General features: G+C 45.0%; 1 protein-coding gene across 4 annotated transcripts in view; it reads left to right on the top strand.

Annotated features, from left to right (window-relative positions):
* CDH23 (cadherin related 23) overlaps window positions 1–18,666 on the top strand; it is a 520,165-nt gene that overhangs the window by 38,449 nt on the left and 463,050 nt on the right. For all 4 annotated transcript variants that reach the window (XM_048859456.2, XM_075130881.1, XM_048859457.2 and 1 more), the window contains exon 3: window positions 1,144–1,221. In XM_048859456.2, coding sequence (XP_048715413.2) covers window positions 1,144–1,221 — 78 coding nt within the window. The remainder of the gene's footprint in view (window positions 1–1,143; window positions 1,222–18,666) is intronic.

Raw genomic sequence — 18,666 nt, 5'->3', positions numbered from 1 at the left:
GCAGCTTCTGGTTCAGACATGGAACCATGAAAACCAATTCAATAATGGGCCCTATTTGTTTCTCAGGAATGAGACAGCGTAACCCTAGAGAGACATGGTGGGTGAGGTAGTCTCTTTTATTGGACCAATTTCTGTTGGTTGAGCTTACACAGGTAGAGTACCCTGTTAACACCTCTGCAGTCATAGGACAAAACCCATAAATCCAGTGCCTCTGTTCAGCCCATGATTTTTTGTGCCTAGCAGAATAATAAATGTAAGCTCCCAGGCTCATCATCTGAAAGTATTGTGTCGGTTTCCTTTGAGGATGGGGACTGAGAGGTCAGATATAGAGTGATCTGTGTCGTATGACTGCAGAGGTGTTAACGGGGCACTCTACCGTGAATGGTCCCTTACAGTATGTGCTAACTACTTATGCTAAAAGAACAGGAGTACTTGTGGAACCTTAGAGACTAACAAATTTATTTGAGCATAAGCTTTCGTGAGCTACAGCTTATGCTCAAATAAATTTGTTAGTCTCTAAGGTGCCACAAGTACTCCTGTTCTTTTTGCGAATACAGACTAACACGGCTGCTACTCTGAAACCTGTACTTATGCTAAACAATCTGCTTCCCCTTGCATTTAGCATCCGATGAAGTGAGCTGTAGCTCACAAAAGCTTATGCTCAAATACATTTGCATTTAGCTGTGACTCTGGGGGTACCTTTCCCAGACCTGACCAGAGAGCTCTGTGTAAGCTCGAAAGCTTGTCTCTCTCACCAACAGAAGTTGGTGCAATAAAAGATATTACCTCACCCACCTTTCCTTTCTAATATCCTGGGGCCACCATGGCTACAGCTACACTGCAAATTTGTTAGTCTCTAAGGTACCAGAAGTACTCCTCGTTCTTTTTACTGCATACAGTGTGACCCTGTCTGCTATACAGGCAGTTGGGTGAGGAATGGGACCAGGTGAGTCCCTCAAGCTGTGCTGATTTAAGGCACAGGAAGACTGAATGACTTGCTGCCAGCCTCGAGGAGAGTTAGGGCTGACCCCAGGGCACTGCCAGCTGTTTGTTCCAAGCACTCCTCTACCACAACCTCCTTCCAATCAAATGAAATAGGATAAAATAAATTAAAAACCTTATTTTTCTTCTTCATCCTTTCAGGTCTGAGCAATCGGCTGCCATACTTCATCAACTATTTCTTTGACACGTACCTGCTGATCAATGAGGATACTCCCGTGGGTGAGTGCGCCTCACTTACGTTAATGAGCAGATTGCATTGTGTTTCCAGGCCTGTTTGGGGTGTGTGAAAGCGACGGGGGAGGGAGGAGGAGGAGGAGCACAGAATGGCTAACAGGCACCCATCACATGGGCTATGAAGTGTGTTTGAAGTTGCCCAACTGGGGAAAAGATCCAGACCACCTGGGACAATGGAACTTTTTTCAAAAGAAAAGAAGTGGGGGAAAATATGCAGCATTCCCTTGGGAAGTGTGTGATGTCTGTTTGATTAAGCTATTGATTCAGGATACCAAACTGTGTGGCTCATCCTCCACCAGATCCTGTGTGCCTTCTCTCCTGTAGGGAAGCTGGATTGGCTTTATATGCAAACAAGGGAGGAGGGGGATGCCTTTCTGCCCTGAAATCTTCCAGAGCAAGGATCTGATCTTGGAAAAAGTGCTGAATGCCCTCCACTCTCAAAGTGGCATCGCCCAGGGAGAGCTCAGTACAGTACTCTGACAGGCCAAGCCGCAGCAGAGAGCTCGGGACACTTGGGGGCCCAGTTCTTCGTTGCCCAGCAACATGTTTAGTCACTTGCACCGGTGCACAGTGTAAACTGTTACCAGACCAGAAGGATAGTGTCTGACACCCACTTTGCACCAGCTTAGGTGGAGGGCAACAGAGGATCGGAGTCCTGGGTGCTAGTGAGAGTTATCTAAAGGCATTAGGGGATGGAAATAGACTCTTAAATAAAATTGTAGCTCATAACTAGGACCACTCTGCGAGGGGCCAGAGGAGGAAAAATTACCCACGGAGATGGGTTGTAGCCTAGTTGCACTTTATACTAAAATAATGTTGTGTACTATACAAACTGCATGTGTGGTCTCAGATTGCCTCCGTCTCTCTCTCTTATTTTGGCTGGCTTTCCATAGATAGTACAGCAAAATAAATGTGAGTGCCTAGCACAATGGGGTCCTGGTTCATGAGTAAGGATTCCAGGTGCTGTTGTAGTACAATCAATTTAAAATTTTTAAGATGATGTTTAAAAAAAGTGAACGGTACAGAGTTTAAGCGTAGAAGTTTCTGGTAATCGGGGAATAACATACAGATTATCAAGGGGTGCGAAGTTCAGTTTAAGATCGGATGGCATAAGGAATACATAGTCTGCAATATCCCCAATTGGGGGTAAAAAGTTATCGGGTGAAAGTACAGACATTGAGATTTGAGGGTATGTTGTTCATATAATGGCAATGTTCAGGTGTGGAGTATAATGAGTGGATACGATGATGAGGATGGATTGACCCTCATTTGGTGAGATTTAACGTTCAGGGAGTTTATGGTTCCAGTTCATATGGTCCAAAGGAAAAAGTCTCTTGGTCCCTTTCTCATAGTGGATGCACGATGTCGCTCTGGCTCATGCCTCCTGGTACTGTTGGTGGCCAGTGATGTGTTCGATGTAGATGTCCCTGGACCACTGGATGGTGTCTGAGACCATGAGGCACCTCATGAGCTGTGCGTAGCGTCAACCGATCCTGCAGGTCCGCAGCACACGCTCGTTGCAGGGGTCCCAAGCGCCCAGGGCTCTGACGATCAGGGCATCCATCTGCACCTCGTAGCCCTTCGCTCTCAGGGTGTTGGGCAGGGGCGCGTACTTTTCCAGCTTATGAGCTCGGGCTTTGCAAAAGGCCGGGGTCCTGTTCTCAAAGGAGATTGTGATGTCGACGAGGATGATCTTTTTCTGAGCCTTGTCAGTGACGACGATGTCAGGTCGCAGCTGGCTGTCGGTACTAATAAGCCAATACTTCCCCTGGGCTTCTTGTCACTTGTTGCCTACTTCCCTCTCCTTTCCTGCTTCCCATTGCAGCAAGTAAACAAATCCTAGAAGCTTTCACAGAAGCAGTTACAAGAAATTGAGGTGGGGGAATGAGAGAGAGAGACATTAGTTAGGTCAGGGAGGTTAGAAGAAGTGTAAAGTCCGTGAGAGGCTTTTTTTGGACAGTAGTAACTCCCTTCCCCCACTCCCCAAATGTGCACGTGCACACCCAGTCACTCAATCTGGCTGCCAGAGTCAGTCACGAAAGAGGTGAGAGTTTGGGTAGAGAAGAGATTTTTTTTGTATAGTGCCCTTGGAAAAAACTGGCAATTTTTTGATTGACAGATATAGCTTTTTATTTTATTTATTTGTTTTGCTAGTGATCAGTTTTAGTAAATGTAGAAATTGATCGGGGCTTTCTTGGCCTCTTTCCAGGCTCTCAGTCCATTAAACTTGTGCTCTTCAATCAGGGCTGGTGGCTGGCTTTTAATGCTGAAGAAATTGATTGTAAGCCCAGTGTGTTCATGACTGTGGGTCTGGGCCTCCATCTGCAGGCTAATAGCTGTGATCTTATCGGGGCCCCATTTACACTGCCTCCTTCCCCTGCCTGTTCCACCCTTCCTCTCACTTATACACTGCAGATTCATGCAGCAGGAATCTAGCAGCTACTGAAACATCAGCTGGGCTTTCAAAATTTATGGGGGACCCCAGTCAAGGGTGCTTGTGTGAAGAGATTAAAACAGCACAGATCACCAGAATTAGGTCTTTCCAACCACCTCAGGGAGAGACGTCAGTTTTGTATTCAGTTGTTCTGAGGACCTGTCGTGAAGTGGGAATTTTTCTGTAATATTTTTACGAATCCTGTGTGCCTCAGTTTCCCTCTGCGCTTTGCACAGTTAAGAGTGTGAGGTCTGCTCTTCAGGGCAGAGCAGGACATGAGGTGAGCGAGGATGTCACCCTGCTGTCTGGGCCGCAGCGAATAGGGCTGTTCAGGGACTGGCTGGAACATGCTGAAAGTGACTCATATCGATGCAGAATCCCCAAAAGACAATGGAAAAGTCCCAATGACGAAAGAGTGACATCTAAAACCCACAGAGCAAGAGGAAGGAGGTTTGCCCCCCACCTCTCAGCAGAGAAACTGAGCAGAGACTCCAGCTTGAGAACAAAAGACTGAGACACAGGCAGGGAATAAGAAGTTGTCTCCTGGAGGAAGCTGGCTGCAAAGGAATCAGAGAGAGAAAGGCAGAGCTGTCAAGGTTCCTTCCCCACTTTGAACTCTAGGGTAAAGATGTGGGGACCCGCATGAAAGACCCCCTAAGCTTATTCTTACCAGCTTAGGTTAAAAACTTCCCCACGGCACAAACTTTGCCTTGTCCTTGAACCGTATGTTGCCACCACCAAGCGTTTCAAACAAAGAACAGGGAAAGAGCCCACTTGGAGACGTCTTCCCGCAAAATATCCCCCCAAGCCCTAGACACCCCCTTTCCTGGGGAGGCTTGAGAATAATATCCTAACCAATTGGTTCCAAAATCATCAAAGACCCAAACCCCTGGATCTTGGAACAATGGAAAAATCAGTCCAGTTCTTAAAAGAAGGATTTTATTAAAAAAAAAAAAAGAAAGGTAAAAATCATCTCTGTAAAATCAGGATGGAAAATACTTTACAGGGTATTCAGATTCAAAACACAGAGGATTTCCCTGTGGGAAAAACCTTAAAGTTACAGAAAACAGGAATAAACCTCCCTCTTAACACAGAAAAAATTCACATAAAACAAAAGATAAACTAATCCCCCTTGCCTGGCTTACCTATACTAGTTGCAATATTGGAGACTTGGATTAGGATGGGTTGGAGAAGATGGATTTCTGTCTGGCCTCTCTCAGCCCCAAGAGAGAACAACCATGTAAACAAAGAGCACAAACAACCCCCCCCCCCCCTCCAAGATTTGAAAGTATCTTGTCCCCTTATTGGTCCTTTGGGTCAGGTGCCAGCCAGGTTAGCTGAGCTTCTTAACCCTTTACAGGTAAACTGGATGTTGCTTCTAGCCAGCAGGGATTTTATAGCACTGTATACAGAAAGGTGGTTACCCTTCCCTTTATATTTATGACAGAGCCAAAGACGTGATCCACTGTAACCTGGCTGGTAGTTTGTGCTGGTTCGGCCAGAATGGACTATACTTTAACCTTTATTTCTCTGTGCTAACCTAGGGACTTCCAGTGCTGTGTGCCAGCTGTCTAATAAATCCTACTCTGTTTTGAAAACACTGCTTGAGTGTCACTGTAAATACCTGCTGAGGTGCATTAGTCACGGAAGAGTGTACAAGTCTCTATCAAGAGTCTATTTCATCTGGACTCGCTGAGCAGAAATCACAGCGTGAAACAGAAGTGCTGGAGCCCAGATGCTCACCTGCAAGGCGGTGAGGCTTCCTGGCCTATGCTGAGGAAAGGAGTGGGACCCCTTGGAGGTCTTCCACACTAAAGGGGTTGCTCCAAGAGACTGTTTAAAAGATGGGTATTAGCACAGATCCTGTGGGTCCATGACAGGCCCCTCAAATTGAGTCTTGCCCACAGCCTATGGTGTTGCACTTCATTTATAAATTTTCTGGGACAGTGGCAAAGCCCTCCTGGAGTACGCCTAGAGAGCCTATGGACCTGGGACAACCTTGCTTGAGAAGCTCTAAGACAGTGGTGCGCAAACTTTTCCAGTTGCACCTCCCCATTACCATTAACAGAATCTGTCTGCCGTGCACCCCCGAACCCTCCCCAATACTGCATAGCCAAGGTTTCCTCAGCAGCCGAGCTTGGGCTGAAGGCAGAGCTGGACCTGGGGGCAGTGTGTGACTTGGCACTGAAGGGGATTGAATGGGCTTGGGGGCAGACCAGGGCTAGAAGCATGGTGCGTCTTCCTTGCCCCCAGTGGGGGCTGGCCCAGGCCTTTCACACACCTCCCCCCAAAGTTCCTTTGTGCCCCTCACAGTTTGGAGATCACTGCTCTAAGATGATCCTTCCCCAAATTCACAGAGGACTGGCCGGATCCAAGTAAAGATGGTCATTTGACTTTTAGCGAATCAGAGCTATGTATTTTAGCACCAGTTTTAATTTGGTGATGGTCCAGACAAAAGCATGCAGTGGGTGTTGTAGTCTGTCTGAAACATAGCACCTCATGAAACAGAATAGCTGCCTGCTCCCACTGAATGAGGCCTATTTCCAATCCTCCGTCCGCTCATATATTCGGGTGGAATTCCTCTGGGCAGTGTTCGCTGGCTCCCTTGACACCTTCAAGGAGCAGTGGGCGCTGTCTGGGGTTCTCTGCTCGGTGTCCCTGTTAGGTTCTGTGACCTCACACCCATCCCTGTTATATCTTTAGTTGTCCCCTGTAATTACTTGAGATTCCGGACCTTGTGGATCCTCCCCTTATGCTGGGGGAGGTCCTTTCACAGTGGGTGGGCTTCTGCCCGCCCACTTCCAGGATCCCAACAGGACCACTGAAAGAGTCAATACCGTGGAGGAATGTGAGCCCTAGGTGTGACAGTTAGCATCGTCAGTAGCCGTGCCTATCAGTGGTTTGTAATGCAGTGCAACAGAACAGAATTTGGTCTTTGTGATTCTTGGTCTGCCATGAATCTCAAACTTCTTCATATGGTGGATGATCTCTTAAAATGGATATTAATGGGCACCTCCTTTCACAACCTGTGAAAAAGCTAGATGAAGATGGCATAAAGGAAACAAGAAAAAAATCATTTAAATATGATGATGTCCTGCTGTTTTGTATCTGTGCAGTTTTACTTGCTCTCCTTGTGTAGGACTTGGTTTATTTGCATGTACTTTATCTTCAGCTTCTACTGAAGCACTAATATCTGTAGATCATTTTACAGATTATTTCTATCTTCCTGTGTATTTGCTACCCCTCTAATTTTTATCCCCTTCAAATACAATCACTATGGAATTTGCCCCAGAGAAACTTCTGATGAAGAAAGCAGCTACATGGAGTAAATGGAGCTGGTAGGTGGAGATGACTGGAAAAACGTTGATGGAATGTTTTCTGATGGAGAATATGGTTCTACTGAAGTTGAAACAGTTTATGAAATTGTGTAGATTTTGCCCCAAATTTGTCAGAACTTTTTTCACATTTTTTCTTCTAATATCAAAACAAGATGTCTTGACAACATCGAAATGAAACATTTTTACTTTTTTCTTCATTTTGAAATGATTTTTCACATCTAAATTTTTATTTTGCATGGTTTTGCAAAGCAAAATCAAAATGAAATTTTTTAATCAGTCCAAAACAACATTTTTTTTTAAAATTCTTTTATGGAGAATTTTTTGAAAATTTCAAGTTTTGTTCCTGACTGGAATGAAGACAAATATCTCAATCCTTCACAAAACAGAATTTTGATTGTCCTCCCTGGTCTAGCAGTTGTTTTCTTTTTTCTCTCTCCCCCCTTCTGCCCCCCCTGGCATTCATTTCTCAAATTAAAAAACGTTGTCTGGAAACCATAAATGTCCTGGACTGGGGCACAACTAGCTGGAAGCAGATATTTCACCACAGTGTCAGAAGCACAGCCCCCCAGTAGTGAATGATAAAGTGCACATTATACTCATGGACTCCCAAATGCTATACAAGGAGCTACATAAATAGGGCCTGCAGTGACTATAGACAAACACAGCTGTCATTATATACTTGGCAAGAGTTGACACACCATCTTGGATATTGGAACCTGTATTTCCTGTGGGAATTTTGATCATGGTTACCCCAGCTACTTACTCAGCACTGTCATGGTATCTTTAAATTCTACCGGCAGTGGGCATGAGGGACCTTGCTTTAATGTTGCATGCAAAGGACAGCATAGCAGTGCTGCAATATCCTCTTCTCCCACATTGAGGTGTTACTACTAGACATGAAATTACGGTGTGGGGGATTTGAACCTGTGACGTTGTGACACTCTCAGGCAAGAATGCTACTGATGGAGACTTACTAAAGAATACAGTAATCATTCCAATAGCTGCACTCGTGCAACAGAAACCAAACTGTAGGCTGAATCTTTGAATGGATACTTTTTCAGATGTTCAGTTGATTCCAAAGGTAACCCTCTGTCATCAGGACAGTGAATGCAGTCATCCATAGGCAGGACAAATGTCCTCCAAACTGCACCCAACTTGGAATACCCTATATGGGGGAGGGAGTGGGGAGGAAGTGCCTAAATATCTGCATCATTCCCTTCTCTTTGTTAACCTCTTCCCTCCCAAAAAAGCCCCCTGTATTCTCGCTTCCTTGACTAGAAATTAACAGCCTCCTCTTCCCTCATGTGATGCCTAAAAGAGTCTTAAGCAACAATTAAAGAGATCATTCCCTCTCTAATCACTTACATGAGTAAATTAGTCTTGTCAGGAGCTATTAAGACAGAGAGCTTGGAATTCATTAGGCTAGATTGGGCCTATGGAGCTCCTGGCACTGCCGCCAGTCCAGGCTGATTAATTTCTCTGAAAACACCATCAATGCCCATCTGTTTCATTTAAGTCCAGGGAGAGCAATTTTCAGGTGGACTGATCCCCCTCGTCAGTTATTTCACCCAGAAGTAATGAAACACACACACACGCACTGCAGAACTAGGGAGGGGGAGAATTGGAGGGGGAATATAAAACACAAATATGAAGAATACAAAAGCAATTGCATTTGCTAGGCAGCGGAGAAGAAATTGAAGGACAATAGAGAAATGAGTGAAGTGCAGGAATATTAGGTACTCTATGATGTGCATGACAAGAGGCTGGTTTAAAGAGAGGAAAGGAGGGGGGATCACCCAGACACAGGGCTGCCGGCCTAAAGCCATGGCAGAGACTTCTTACTGGCAAACAAGAAGTGGGTAGTGGCAGCACAGGGGACAAGGAAGGTCTGTTTTGAAATGGGTGAAGTTGCAGGAGCTATGAACTAGCTGGAGGGACTGGTTGCAGATGTTTGGGCCCCTCAATCCCTGTGATGGAAAGCAGGGAAGACAAAGTAGAAGACAAAACTGTGGGGCATAAACCTGGACTCAGATGTTTAATCCTGGTCTCATTGGTTTTACCTTGTGGAAGGCAAGTTGTGGAGAACCAGAATTTCCTGTTCACTGTTCTTATACCCTTTAATGCAAAGTCAGTAGCTAATGAGGTTATCACCATCTATGAATTGATGAAGGACAAGGCCCCTGACTTTGCATGTATAACTGAGATCCGGTTCGATGATAATGCAGGACAAATATTTGTGCAGCTGTCTGTGATTAGATGTATGGTTCAGCATGAGATTAGGGAGGATTGGGTAGGAGGGGCTGCTGTGTTTGCATCTGCCTCAAAGTGGAATGGAGTTTGTCATACTATGAGTATCCACAAATATAGTGACAATAGTTAGCAGTTGCTTTTACTCTTAAAATCACTTCCAAAACATTTTGCTAATTAATCCTCATAAGAAATAGGTAAGTGGTGTCATCATCCCCATTTTATAGAAGGGAACATGGGGGAATGAGGGCAAGAGGTTAAGGCCAGATTATTAAAGGTACTTAGGTGCCCAAAACCCCAGATAGACCTTTTTGAAAACCCTCTCAGTAACTGTCTGCAACTTTAGGTGCTTTTAATCCCCCACCACAAAATACTGGCCCTTAAGTGTCTTGCTCAGAACTCCAGAGGGAATCAATGTTATGATGGGATTAGGATCTGGCAGTTCTTGACTCCTATTTCTCCCATTTGATACAATGAAAAACAAAATGCACAACCCCTGAACCTTCCTTTGCTGTAAGAAATGGGGAACATCACCTCCTGGTATGACATTTGAGGGACCAAATAATCACATGATGCTGCAGCCTGATTATATGACATCTGTGTTTTCACATCATCCTGGAATATCATCACACACTGTCATGCATGATGTGTTCACCTGGTTACAATGTCATCACTGAGAATCAAGACATGACTGTCTAATTGCCCTGCAGGATGGATTTACAGGATGTGAGATAGACCTGAGAAAACTGAGATTGCCTAGCAAATTTCAGGACAGGGAGCAACCTTGTAATTAGCTGTATTGCCTTTGCACACGTTTCTGGGAAAGTTGCATGCTTTGGAGCCTTGCAAATACCCAATGGAAGAGGTAACTCAGGAGAGGAATATGGTGGTAATACTTTAAATGACTCTGGTTCTGAGTTCCCTTCATCTTGGCTTCTGCATTTAAATGTTATTGGGGATAGTGCCATCTTCAAGTAGTAGTAACTGTTTGCTTATGCTGTCAGGATGGACTCCAACAACATACTTTAGGATTGTTCCATTTTCAGGGTGAAAATGATGAACGTATATTGTGTATGGGTAACTACAACGTTTGGTATAGGAGCAGAGGATGGGAGGGTTGGCCAAGCAGTGCTACCTGTTGGGTACTCTAGTTTTACACACTCCTTTCACAGGTTGGGAGGGCCTATTCCAAACACAGCTATAAAAACTGAGGTTGACGCTGCTACAATAGAATGGCAAATATAGATGAATACTCCAGAGTTTCACTGTGCAGTCTGACTATCTATGGGTAACTTCAACATGAAAAGAGGCCAGGTAACAAAAAAGTATTTTTGTTGTTCTTGCTGGAACTCTCTCTTCAGTTGTGTTTGGCTCTGGATGAGAAACCTGTCTGTTGCTGGGAGATTTGCCCAGGAGAATATAGCACACTTGCTGGCATTTCATACAGGTGGAGAGACCGAGCTTGCCACTGGGGCATCAGCAAAAGGCAGCTCCTACCTAGATATCTGAGTTCATCATATATTTCTGGGCAGGGAAAATGAACACAGCTGATGTTCCCCAGTCCTAGCTTGCTGCATTCATGACGAGACATTGGCTCAATACCTCTAGCTTTACACATCAAGGCTCAGGCCCCTGTGGACTGTTCAGGAGCAAACTAGCTAAGCTGCTTGAGTGTGGTCTGCTGATCTCAAGGGAGAGACAGCTGTGAGGACAGTGGCTCAGCACTTCTAGCTTTCTGGGCAGATTTAGGGGAACAGATATCTAAGAGTCATCTGCTTCAACATCTATAGCTTGCTGGGCTGATGTCAGGGCACAGGTCTCTCTGAGCTCACTGACTTGGCCTCTCTAGCTTTCTGATCTGATGGGAAAGCATAAGTCTCCACAAAGTTATTGGTTCAACAGTTTTTCAGTGCTGGGCTTGTATCCAAGTAAGAGTCTCTGTGAGATCACTGGAACAGACACACTAGGTTGTTGGAATTATGTGATGGCCCGGACCTCTGTGAACTCTCTGGCTCAGCACCTCTTGCTGGGAAAATGCCAAGGCACTAGACTTTCTGTGAGGACTTGTTCAGCACTGCAGGCTTACTGGAATGACCTGAAGCCATGATAGCTTGCTGGTATATGGTTCAGCATCTCTCTGCATGTGAACTGATGGCAAGTTACAGGCCTCTCTGAGTTCACTGGTTCAGCACGTCTAGCTTACTGGTCTGATGTGAAGGCCCAGGTCTCTAGAGGAACTTGGGCATTCAAGTCGCAGTTCTTGAACATTAGTAGCTCAGCATTTGTAGAGTAATGGACCAGTGCAGAGGTGGTCTGGCCCAGTAGTCACGTCTGGGCTGAGGTCTGTCCACCAGTGGACAGTAGTAGCTGGGCAGGAGCTGTAGGAATAGCAAGAGACAGGTTCTGTAAGCAAGAGTCAGGGGCATGTCGTGGTCAAAGACTGGAGATCAGAGGCAGTACCAGGTATGAAGGGTTGGATCACAGAAACCCCCCTGGGGTTGCCAACTGATGTGCCAAGACTACTTCTGCCCCTGCTTTCCTGCCCTGGCAGCTTGGGCCTTCAGTGCCCTGCCTGGTTTGAGCCAGACCCAGTAGCCTGCTGCAAACCCAGACCCAGGTCTGAACCACGTCCCCTAACAGCTGTAGGCTTAAACTGAAAGCAGCTTAAAAGGTGTTCCTGTCTTTAACACTCAGATGTCCAACTCCCTGTGGGGTCCAAACTCCAAATAAATCTGTTTTACCCTATATAAAGCTTATACAGGTTAAACTCATAAATTGTTCGCCTTCTATAACACTGATAGAGAGATATGCAAAGCTGTTTGCCCCCTCCTCCCCCCACAGGTATTAATACATACTCTGGGTTAATTAATAAGTAAAAAGTGATTTTATTAAATACAGAAAGTAGGATTTAAGTGGTTCCAAGTAGTAACAGACAGAACAAAGTGAATTACCAAGCAAAATAAAATAGAACACGCAAGTCTATGTCTAATACAGTAAGAAAACTGAATGCAGATAAAAACCTCACCCTCAGAAGAATTCCAGTAAGCTTCCTTTTACAGACTAGTCTCCTTCTAGTCTGGGTCCAGTAATCACTCACACCCCCTATAGTTACTGTCCTTTGTTCCAGTTTCTTTCAGGTATCCTTGTGGGTGGAGAGGCTATCTCTTGAGGCAGCTGAAGACAAAATGGAGGGGTCTCCCAGGGGTTTAAATAGACTTTCTCTTGTGGGTGGCTACCACCTCCTCTCTCCTATGCAAAGTCCGGCTCCAAGATGGAGTTTTGGAGTCACATGGGCAAGTCACATGTCCATGCATGACTCAGTTTTCACAGGTAGCAGCCATTGTTCACATGCTACCTTGAACGTCCTCATGTAGACTTCTTATGTGGATTAGAGCCTTCCAAGATCCATTGTCTGTTAAGTGCTTCTTGATTGGGCACTTAACTTGCAAGTTCCTTTCTAAAGAAGCTGACCAAATGGCTTTCTAAGGTTATTTAAAATCAAACAAGTATACAGTCAATATTCATAACTCTAAATACAATAATGACACATGCATACAAACAGGAGGAATAGATCCAGTAGATCATAACCTTTACAGAGATATGTTACATGGTATGTAGCATAAAACATATTCCAGGTATGTCATATATACACTTATAAGCATGTTTCCATAAAGCCTTATGGGGGGCACCGTCACACCAGGTTAGAACTGAGAGGCAGGAATCCGGGTCAGAGTCAGGCTGGGGTCGGACGCTGGAGATCAGGAGCTCAAGCAGGGTCTGGTGTTACAAACAACTTCCTGTGGCAACCCCTGGGATTAAATAGTGCACTTGGCTAATCAGCAGGCTGCAGGGTACTGTCAATCTAAGGCTTTTGGGCAGCACTTCCTGCAGTGCCTACTCTCCATAGTACTCCTTGGCTGTGCCTCTGTATGGCCTCCCAGTGGCATGGTAGGACTACCAGCTGTCCCAGGCTCTACAGACCTGGGTTCTTGTCACGGAGTCCTTGCATGTAGCATGCTGGATGTCTGACATCTGGGCAAAGCCCTTGTGAGCTCACTGACTCGGCAACTCCAGCTGGCTGGCCTGAAGTTCAGGGATAGGCAACTGTGAGGCCACTAGCTCAGAACCTCTACTTCACTTAGCTGATGTTGAGGCACAGGGCTTTGTAAGGTTATTGGCTCATCATCTCTAATTTTTTGAGCTTGTCAAGGTATAGGCCTCTGTGAGATCATTGGATCAGCACACAGCTTGCAGGGCTTATGTGAAGGCACAGGCCTGTGGGGTTACTACATCATCAACTTTAGCATGATGTTCTGATGTCAAGGTGTCCGCCTTTGTGAGGTTATTGGCTCAGTAACTGTGGTTAAAGTAGATCAAAACTCGAGGATGAGCTCATACATTTTGATATTTGCAAGTTTAGATGTTTTTTCAGATAACCTAGAAACCTTCCATCGGACACTGTGACACAAGGACCAGCTACTGATCTTATAGAAACATCCCATGGAATTTGAGAGAATTTTAACTTTTCTACAAAAATTTTAAACCAACCTATAGAACTCAATAGTGCAGAGATAATTCTCTACTAAATTCTGTGGGCCAGATCCTGGTCTCCATGATGTCTGCTTTGCACTGCTTGGGCTGCACAAAGGAGACTTTAAAACATACCTAAATGGACATTTGGGGATTCCCCTCGCATAGAGGAATCTTCCTGCTTATGCTGTAAAGCTGGCACAGCCTGACATATAGTGCTTGTTGGTGGCCAGATGTGACAGCATGAACAGAATGCTGGTGGACTCTGGTGAGCCTTGGCTGCCAGAATAGCCCTTGGGTGGCATTGCATTTCAGCGTAACGTTAGAACTTTATGGGAACCCTGAGTGTTCCCATAAGGAAGGGAATTAGGATTTAAGGTTCCAATCCCACTTTAAGAATAACAGGGACACACTCCTGCACCCACAGAGCCCCATTCAAGCCAATAGCATGCTGCAAAGCAAAGAACTGGGGTCTGTGTGTATCCAACTCCATGTCCTGTTCAGGACATGCAAAGGACCCAAAGGTCACATTATTTTACTTTGTTGCTGCCTGTATCACCAGGATTCCTGGCCTAAGACACTATTTCTTCTGGATTCCAACACCTATCTCCACTGCGTCAGGTAGAACAAATGGAGTAGGAAACATCATTTGAACCATTTTGTTGAGTTTTCAAATTTACCTTAAGAGGTTCTGTTATATGTAAGCTCAGAGAAGAACTGTACAAAATGGAGACCCTGATACAGTGGGATGGGGTAGGCACTGACCTTCACTGACTGGTCGGTCAGTCACTCCTCCATGAACACCAGAGGGAGAATGGGCCTACTGCCTGCCCAAGACTCCAGAGCAAGGGAGTAGGCCACTTTATTCTTAAGGGGGTGAGTAGAAAAAAACAGTGCCAAACAGGAAGGATGGGAACTATCTGGCCTGATGGAGTCTTTCATAGTTTTGGATAAAGGAGGTATCCAGAACTTTGGAGGCCTAGCTATGTGAACTGAACTCTCAGTCTTTGAAGTTTGCAAAACTTCACTCAGCCTTATCTACGGAGCTGCAACTGTGGCTCCACAACTTAGTTGTGCTATGATGAGGCTACTTTGCTGTGTGTGCTTATGTTTATTTTGGCTAGGTTACTATGAGAATTGCCAGTTTTGGTTAGATGTATTGTTGGAGATTTTATCACATGACATAACCTTTAATTCCTGGAGACTTCAGGACAATCCTTGGGGGTTGGCAACCCTAGTTGCTGCTTGGTTTTGTAGGATTTTTACTGTATTCCCCTCTTATAGTACAAGAATCAAGGCAAGAATTATTTAATGTGGGAAAAGAGATCAGTTTAGGATTCACAAAGGAGGATGGGAAAACCACAACTAGTGGCTGTGTGGAGTAATGTACCTGACCCTCAGTTTGTACTCTCAATGTGTGTTCAATGCAGCGTGTGGCGCTCAGATTTAGCAATGCGTTGGCTACACACCTATGACAATGAGGAGAGATCCTGGCTATGGAGCAGACCCAAAGGTCTATGCGGTACAGGGGCCGTTGCCACTGCATTTTCCTGAATTTAGTATCTATCTTCCTGTCCATGTTCGTTAATGGATCATCACTGCTGTGATTCTTTTTGTGCAGTGTTCGGGTCACAAGAATCATTGATGCTCCGGGAGCCATGTGGGATCCAGGGGAGCAACAGGCCACTTTATCTGCTGCTTCTGGTGATATCTCCATGCAGTTGTGCATATACTTTCTCATCTACAGGCAGCCTATTTTGTTTCCTTCCCTCCTCCTGTTCTGCTGGCACTTTTTGCTGGGTAATACTGATCTTGGTGTCTGGTCCCAGACGGTGGTATTCCATATTCAGGTGCTACTCCCATTTGTTGACTTTTGGAATCTCTGTGCTAAAACAACTTTCCTCACAATAGACACTTATGAACCAGTTGTTGGACCCTTAGCTACTGCAGGTGTGTGAATGCCCAATGGCAGGGGGGCGGAGCTTTGTGGGATGAAACTTGGAGAGGAGAAAGGGGATCATTAGCAGCATACTTCTTCTTTCTTCTGTCTCTCCCTGCCTCCCTTCTCATCTTCGAATGCAAAAGTAACATGGCATGTGGCCACTGCCACCTGATATTTCACGAGCACAAAGTTGTAAGTCAAAGGTGTTTTATCTGAATTTTCTCATGTTACTTTGTTTTAGCAGGTATCGTATTGAAAAAAGCCAGTGCTCTGAGAGAAGAAAAGCAAAGCTGCCTGTTCCTAACACCACCCAAAACAAGATGATGGAAATAAAAGTGAAATTTTGTGAAATGGGTTCCCTGCTGCATAGGTCTAGTTCATAATATCCCCAGTCACCCAATGTAATAGATGCTTTAGGTGAAATACTAGTGACATAACAGGGGAAATCATTATTTGTTTAACTCTTCAGTGACAAAGATGTAGCTTATACTCCAAGACCTAGCTGTTCGCACCTATAAATCATGGCCTTCTTGCAGGGTATGAGGCTGTAAGAGCTATGGGAACTGTGCCAGTGAGAGGATTTGAATAATAACGACGGATGCACATAGGGGCCTGGGCAAAGTATCCCACAAGGTACTTGCTGAACTGGGTAGATTTCCCTGGAACAGCTGGGGTGTTTAGTAAAGGAAGGTACTTGTTGGACCTGAAATTGTTTTATAATTGTACAGTGCTGATAAGTAGTAACTGCATGATTGGGCCTAATCCTGCCATGGGATGCCTTCAGATCGCATTGGTGTGGTGGGGAGTTGACAGTGCTCTGCCAGTCCCAGCAACAGGACCAGACTGCACAGTCTTAGAATAAGGTATGTATATGTGGCTGTTGCTAATGGTGCCTAATAAATGTGTGAAAAGGGCTAAAAGCCGCAGTGTAAAGAAAGTGCTTCAGGCATACTGTTAATGAGATACTAATTGGGTACTAACCAGGTGTGAATTAAATGAAGCACAGAGGATGGTTGCAAAGCTGTTGTAAACTCATTGTTGAGACAAGCTGAACTTTTATGTTGGCTGCAGTTCTTGTTACTGTGTGTATTTGTGGGCATGGTGCACACCAAGACCACCCATTTGTGGGCCAGCCAAGTTATGTTCTCCGCACTGTTTCTTTGGTACTTGCTAGGAGGGGCGGAGGGTTTGCTTTGTTAAAAAGAAATGTTTAGCAAAATTTCACAAAATAATTTTGAATTTGCAAAATTTGGTGAAACTGGAAGAAAAATTGAGAAGCTTTAGAAAATATGCTTGTTTGTAAGAGGAAATATATAGACGATAATTACCACACAACCTCCATGTACATCAAAGGGCACTTCCTCCATGAGGCTAAATACCTGCATATTGCATTTAAATATTCTCCATTAAGGGACCCAATTGCACTACAAAACAAGCAGATCAGAGGATCCAGTCATTATATTGTTAAAATGTGTTGTGTGGACAGGTCCGAAATGAGTTGTAACTTGTTTACAATGTAACTGGGGCAGTTCCACCAGTGCTAACAATTGTGAGAGCCCTAATGTAGACCATCTCCGCTGTTTGCTCTACCCTTGCCCACGGCCAGCCTAGATGACAAGGTGGCTAAAACGTTGTCAGCTGCCAGCGCCTTGGCTGCACTGACAGTTTTGTCCCAGCTGCAGCAATTGGTGGCCAGCCACTGGTATAGCTGCACCAGAGCAAGCTCCAACTGTAGATCAGGAAAGCTGTGATTGGCACTGGTGCAGTTTACGCCACGTTCAGCCATGAGGAAAGCAAGTGGCTCTAGATGTTAGGTGTAGGGGGATGGAACTCTCTGCTCCCTCTACACAAGAAAAGGGGAAAGAAAAGCCAGCTGTGGCCAGCCCCAATGCTCCCCTCTGACTACTATGGAGTGAAACTAGACTCGTGAGTAGGGATTTAGGTGAGTGGGGATTGTTGTGCGACTGAGAAAGCTGAAGCTCAACAAGCTGAATGGTGAAGCTGGACTGTGGGGTCAGTGTTCCCCGCCCAAACCCCGGATTTGTTCATTTGGTTGTATGTAAAAATATAGGTGGTTACTAAGTTTCTTTTGTTTTTTTCCTCTCTTAGCCCTAATATTCCTAGACTCCTGAATGCTTGCAAGGAGGAATGAACCACCTAGAAGAGTGACCAGGGAAGTTACAGTTTAATTGCCATAGACAGAAATAGGAGTGCAGCTCTGGGTGAAACCTTGAGCCACGCTTTTATTTACTGTAGAAAAGGACCACAGAGAGATGGAACCTGGCCCTTGGCTGCTGCCATTGGCACCTAGGAGAAGGGTTACATAGAGCTATAGAATATAAAGTATCTAATATAGATCAGTCCTTTGTGCAAAGTGGTTTGGCTGCCTCAAGTTCTGAGGTTCTCCTTGGGGCTGAGCCATAGGGCAGAAATGAGCAGTCTGTGCTCCAGTCAAAGGATATGGCTTTCCTATTCCTGAGAAGTGATACCAGTTATGCCAGAGCGTGTATATATGTTCATCACCCCCCACACATGTGTGCCATTACTCTGAGTGTGTGTGTACGCATTTAGCAGAATTGATTTGGCATTTACAAAGGGTAATTCAAGATGAATCGGCTGGTCTCTGACTGTGAGAGAGATTGAGGTATTACTGAATATGAAATCTGCTTGGATAGTTTCACAAAATGCTTTTTAGGTATGTCTGAAAAAAGTTAAAAATAAGCTAGTGTTTAGCAGGGAATCAGAAGGAACTTAATCCCCCCCTTAGTATTTGTTGTTAGGTCACAGTATTGCCCTCAACCATTATGTTCTGTCTAAAACTACACTGCAAACTCTTTGGGGCAGGGACAGTGCCCTCTTATTTGTTCTGTGAAGTGTCAGGCACACTTGTGAGTGCTATAATGATAATGTATGTGAATACAGTACTATGTAATAGCGTA

Source organism: Caretta caretta, chromosome 7 (genome assembly GCF_965140235.1).
Source record: "Caretta caretta isolate rCarCar2 chromosome 7, rCarCar1.hap1, whole genome shotgun sequence".
NCBI lineage: Eukaryota > Metazoa > Chordata > Testudines > Cheloniidae > Caretta > Caretta caretta.
Note: the sequence above shows the minus strand (reverse complement) of the source record. Positions and strands in the feature narration are given on the sequence as shown.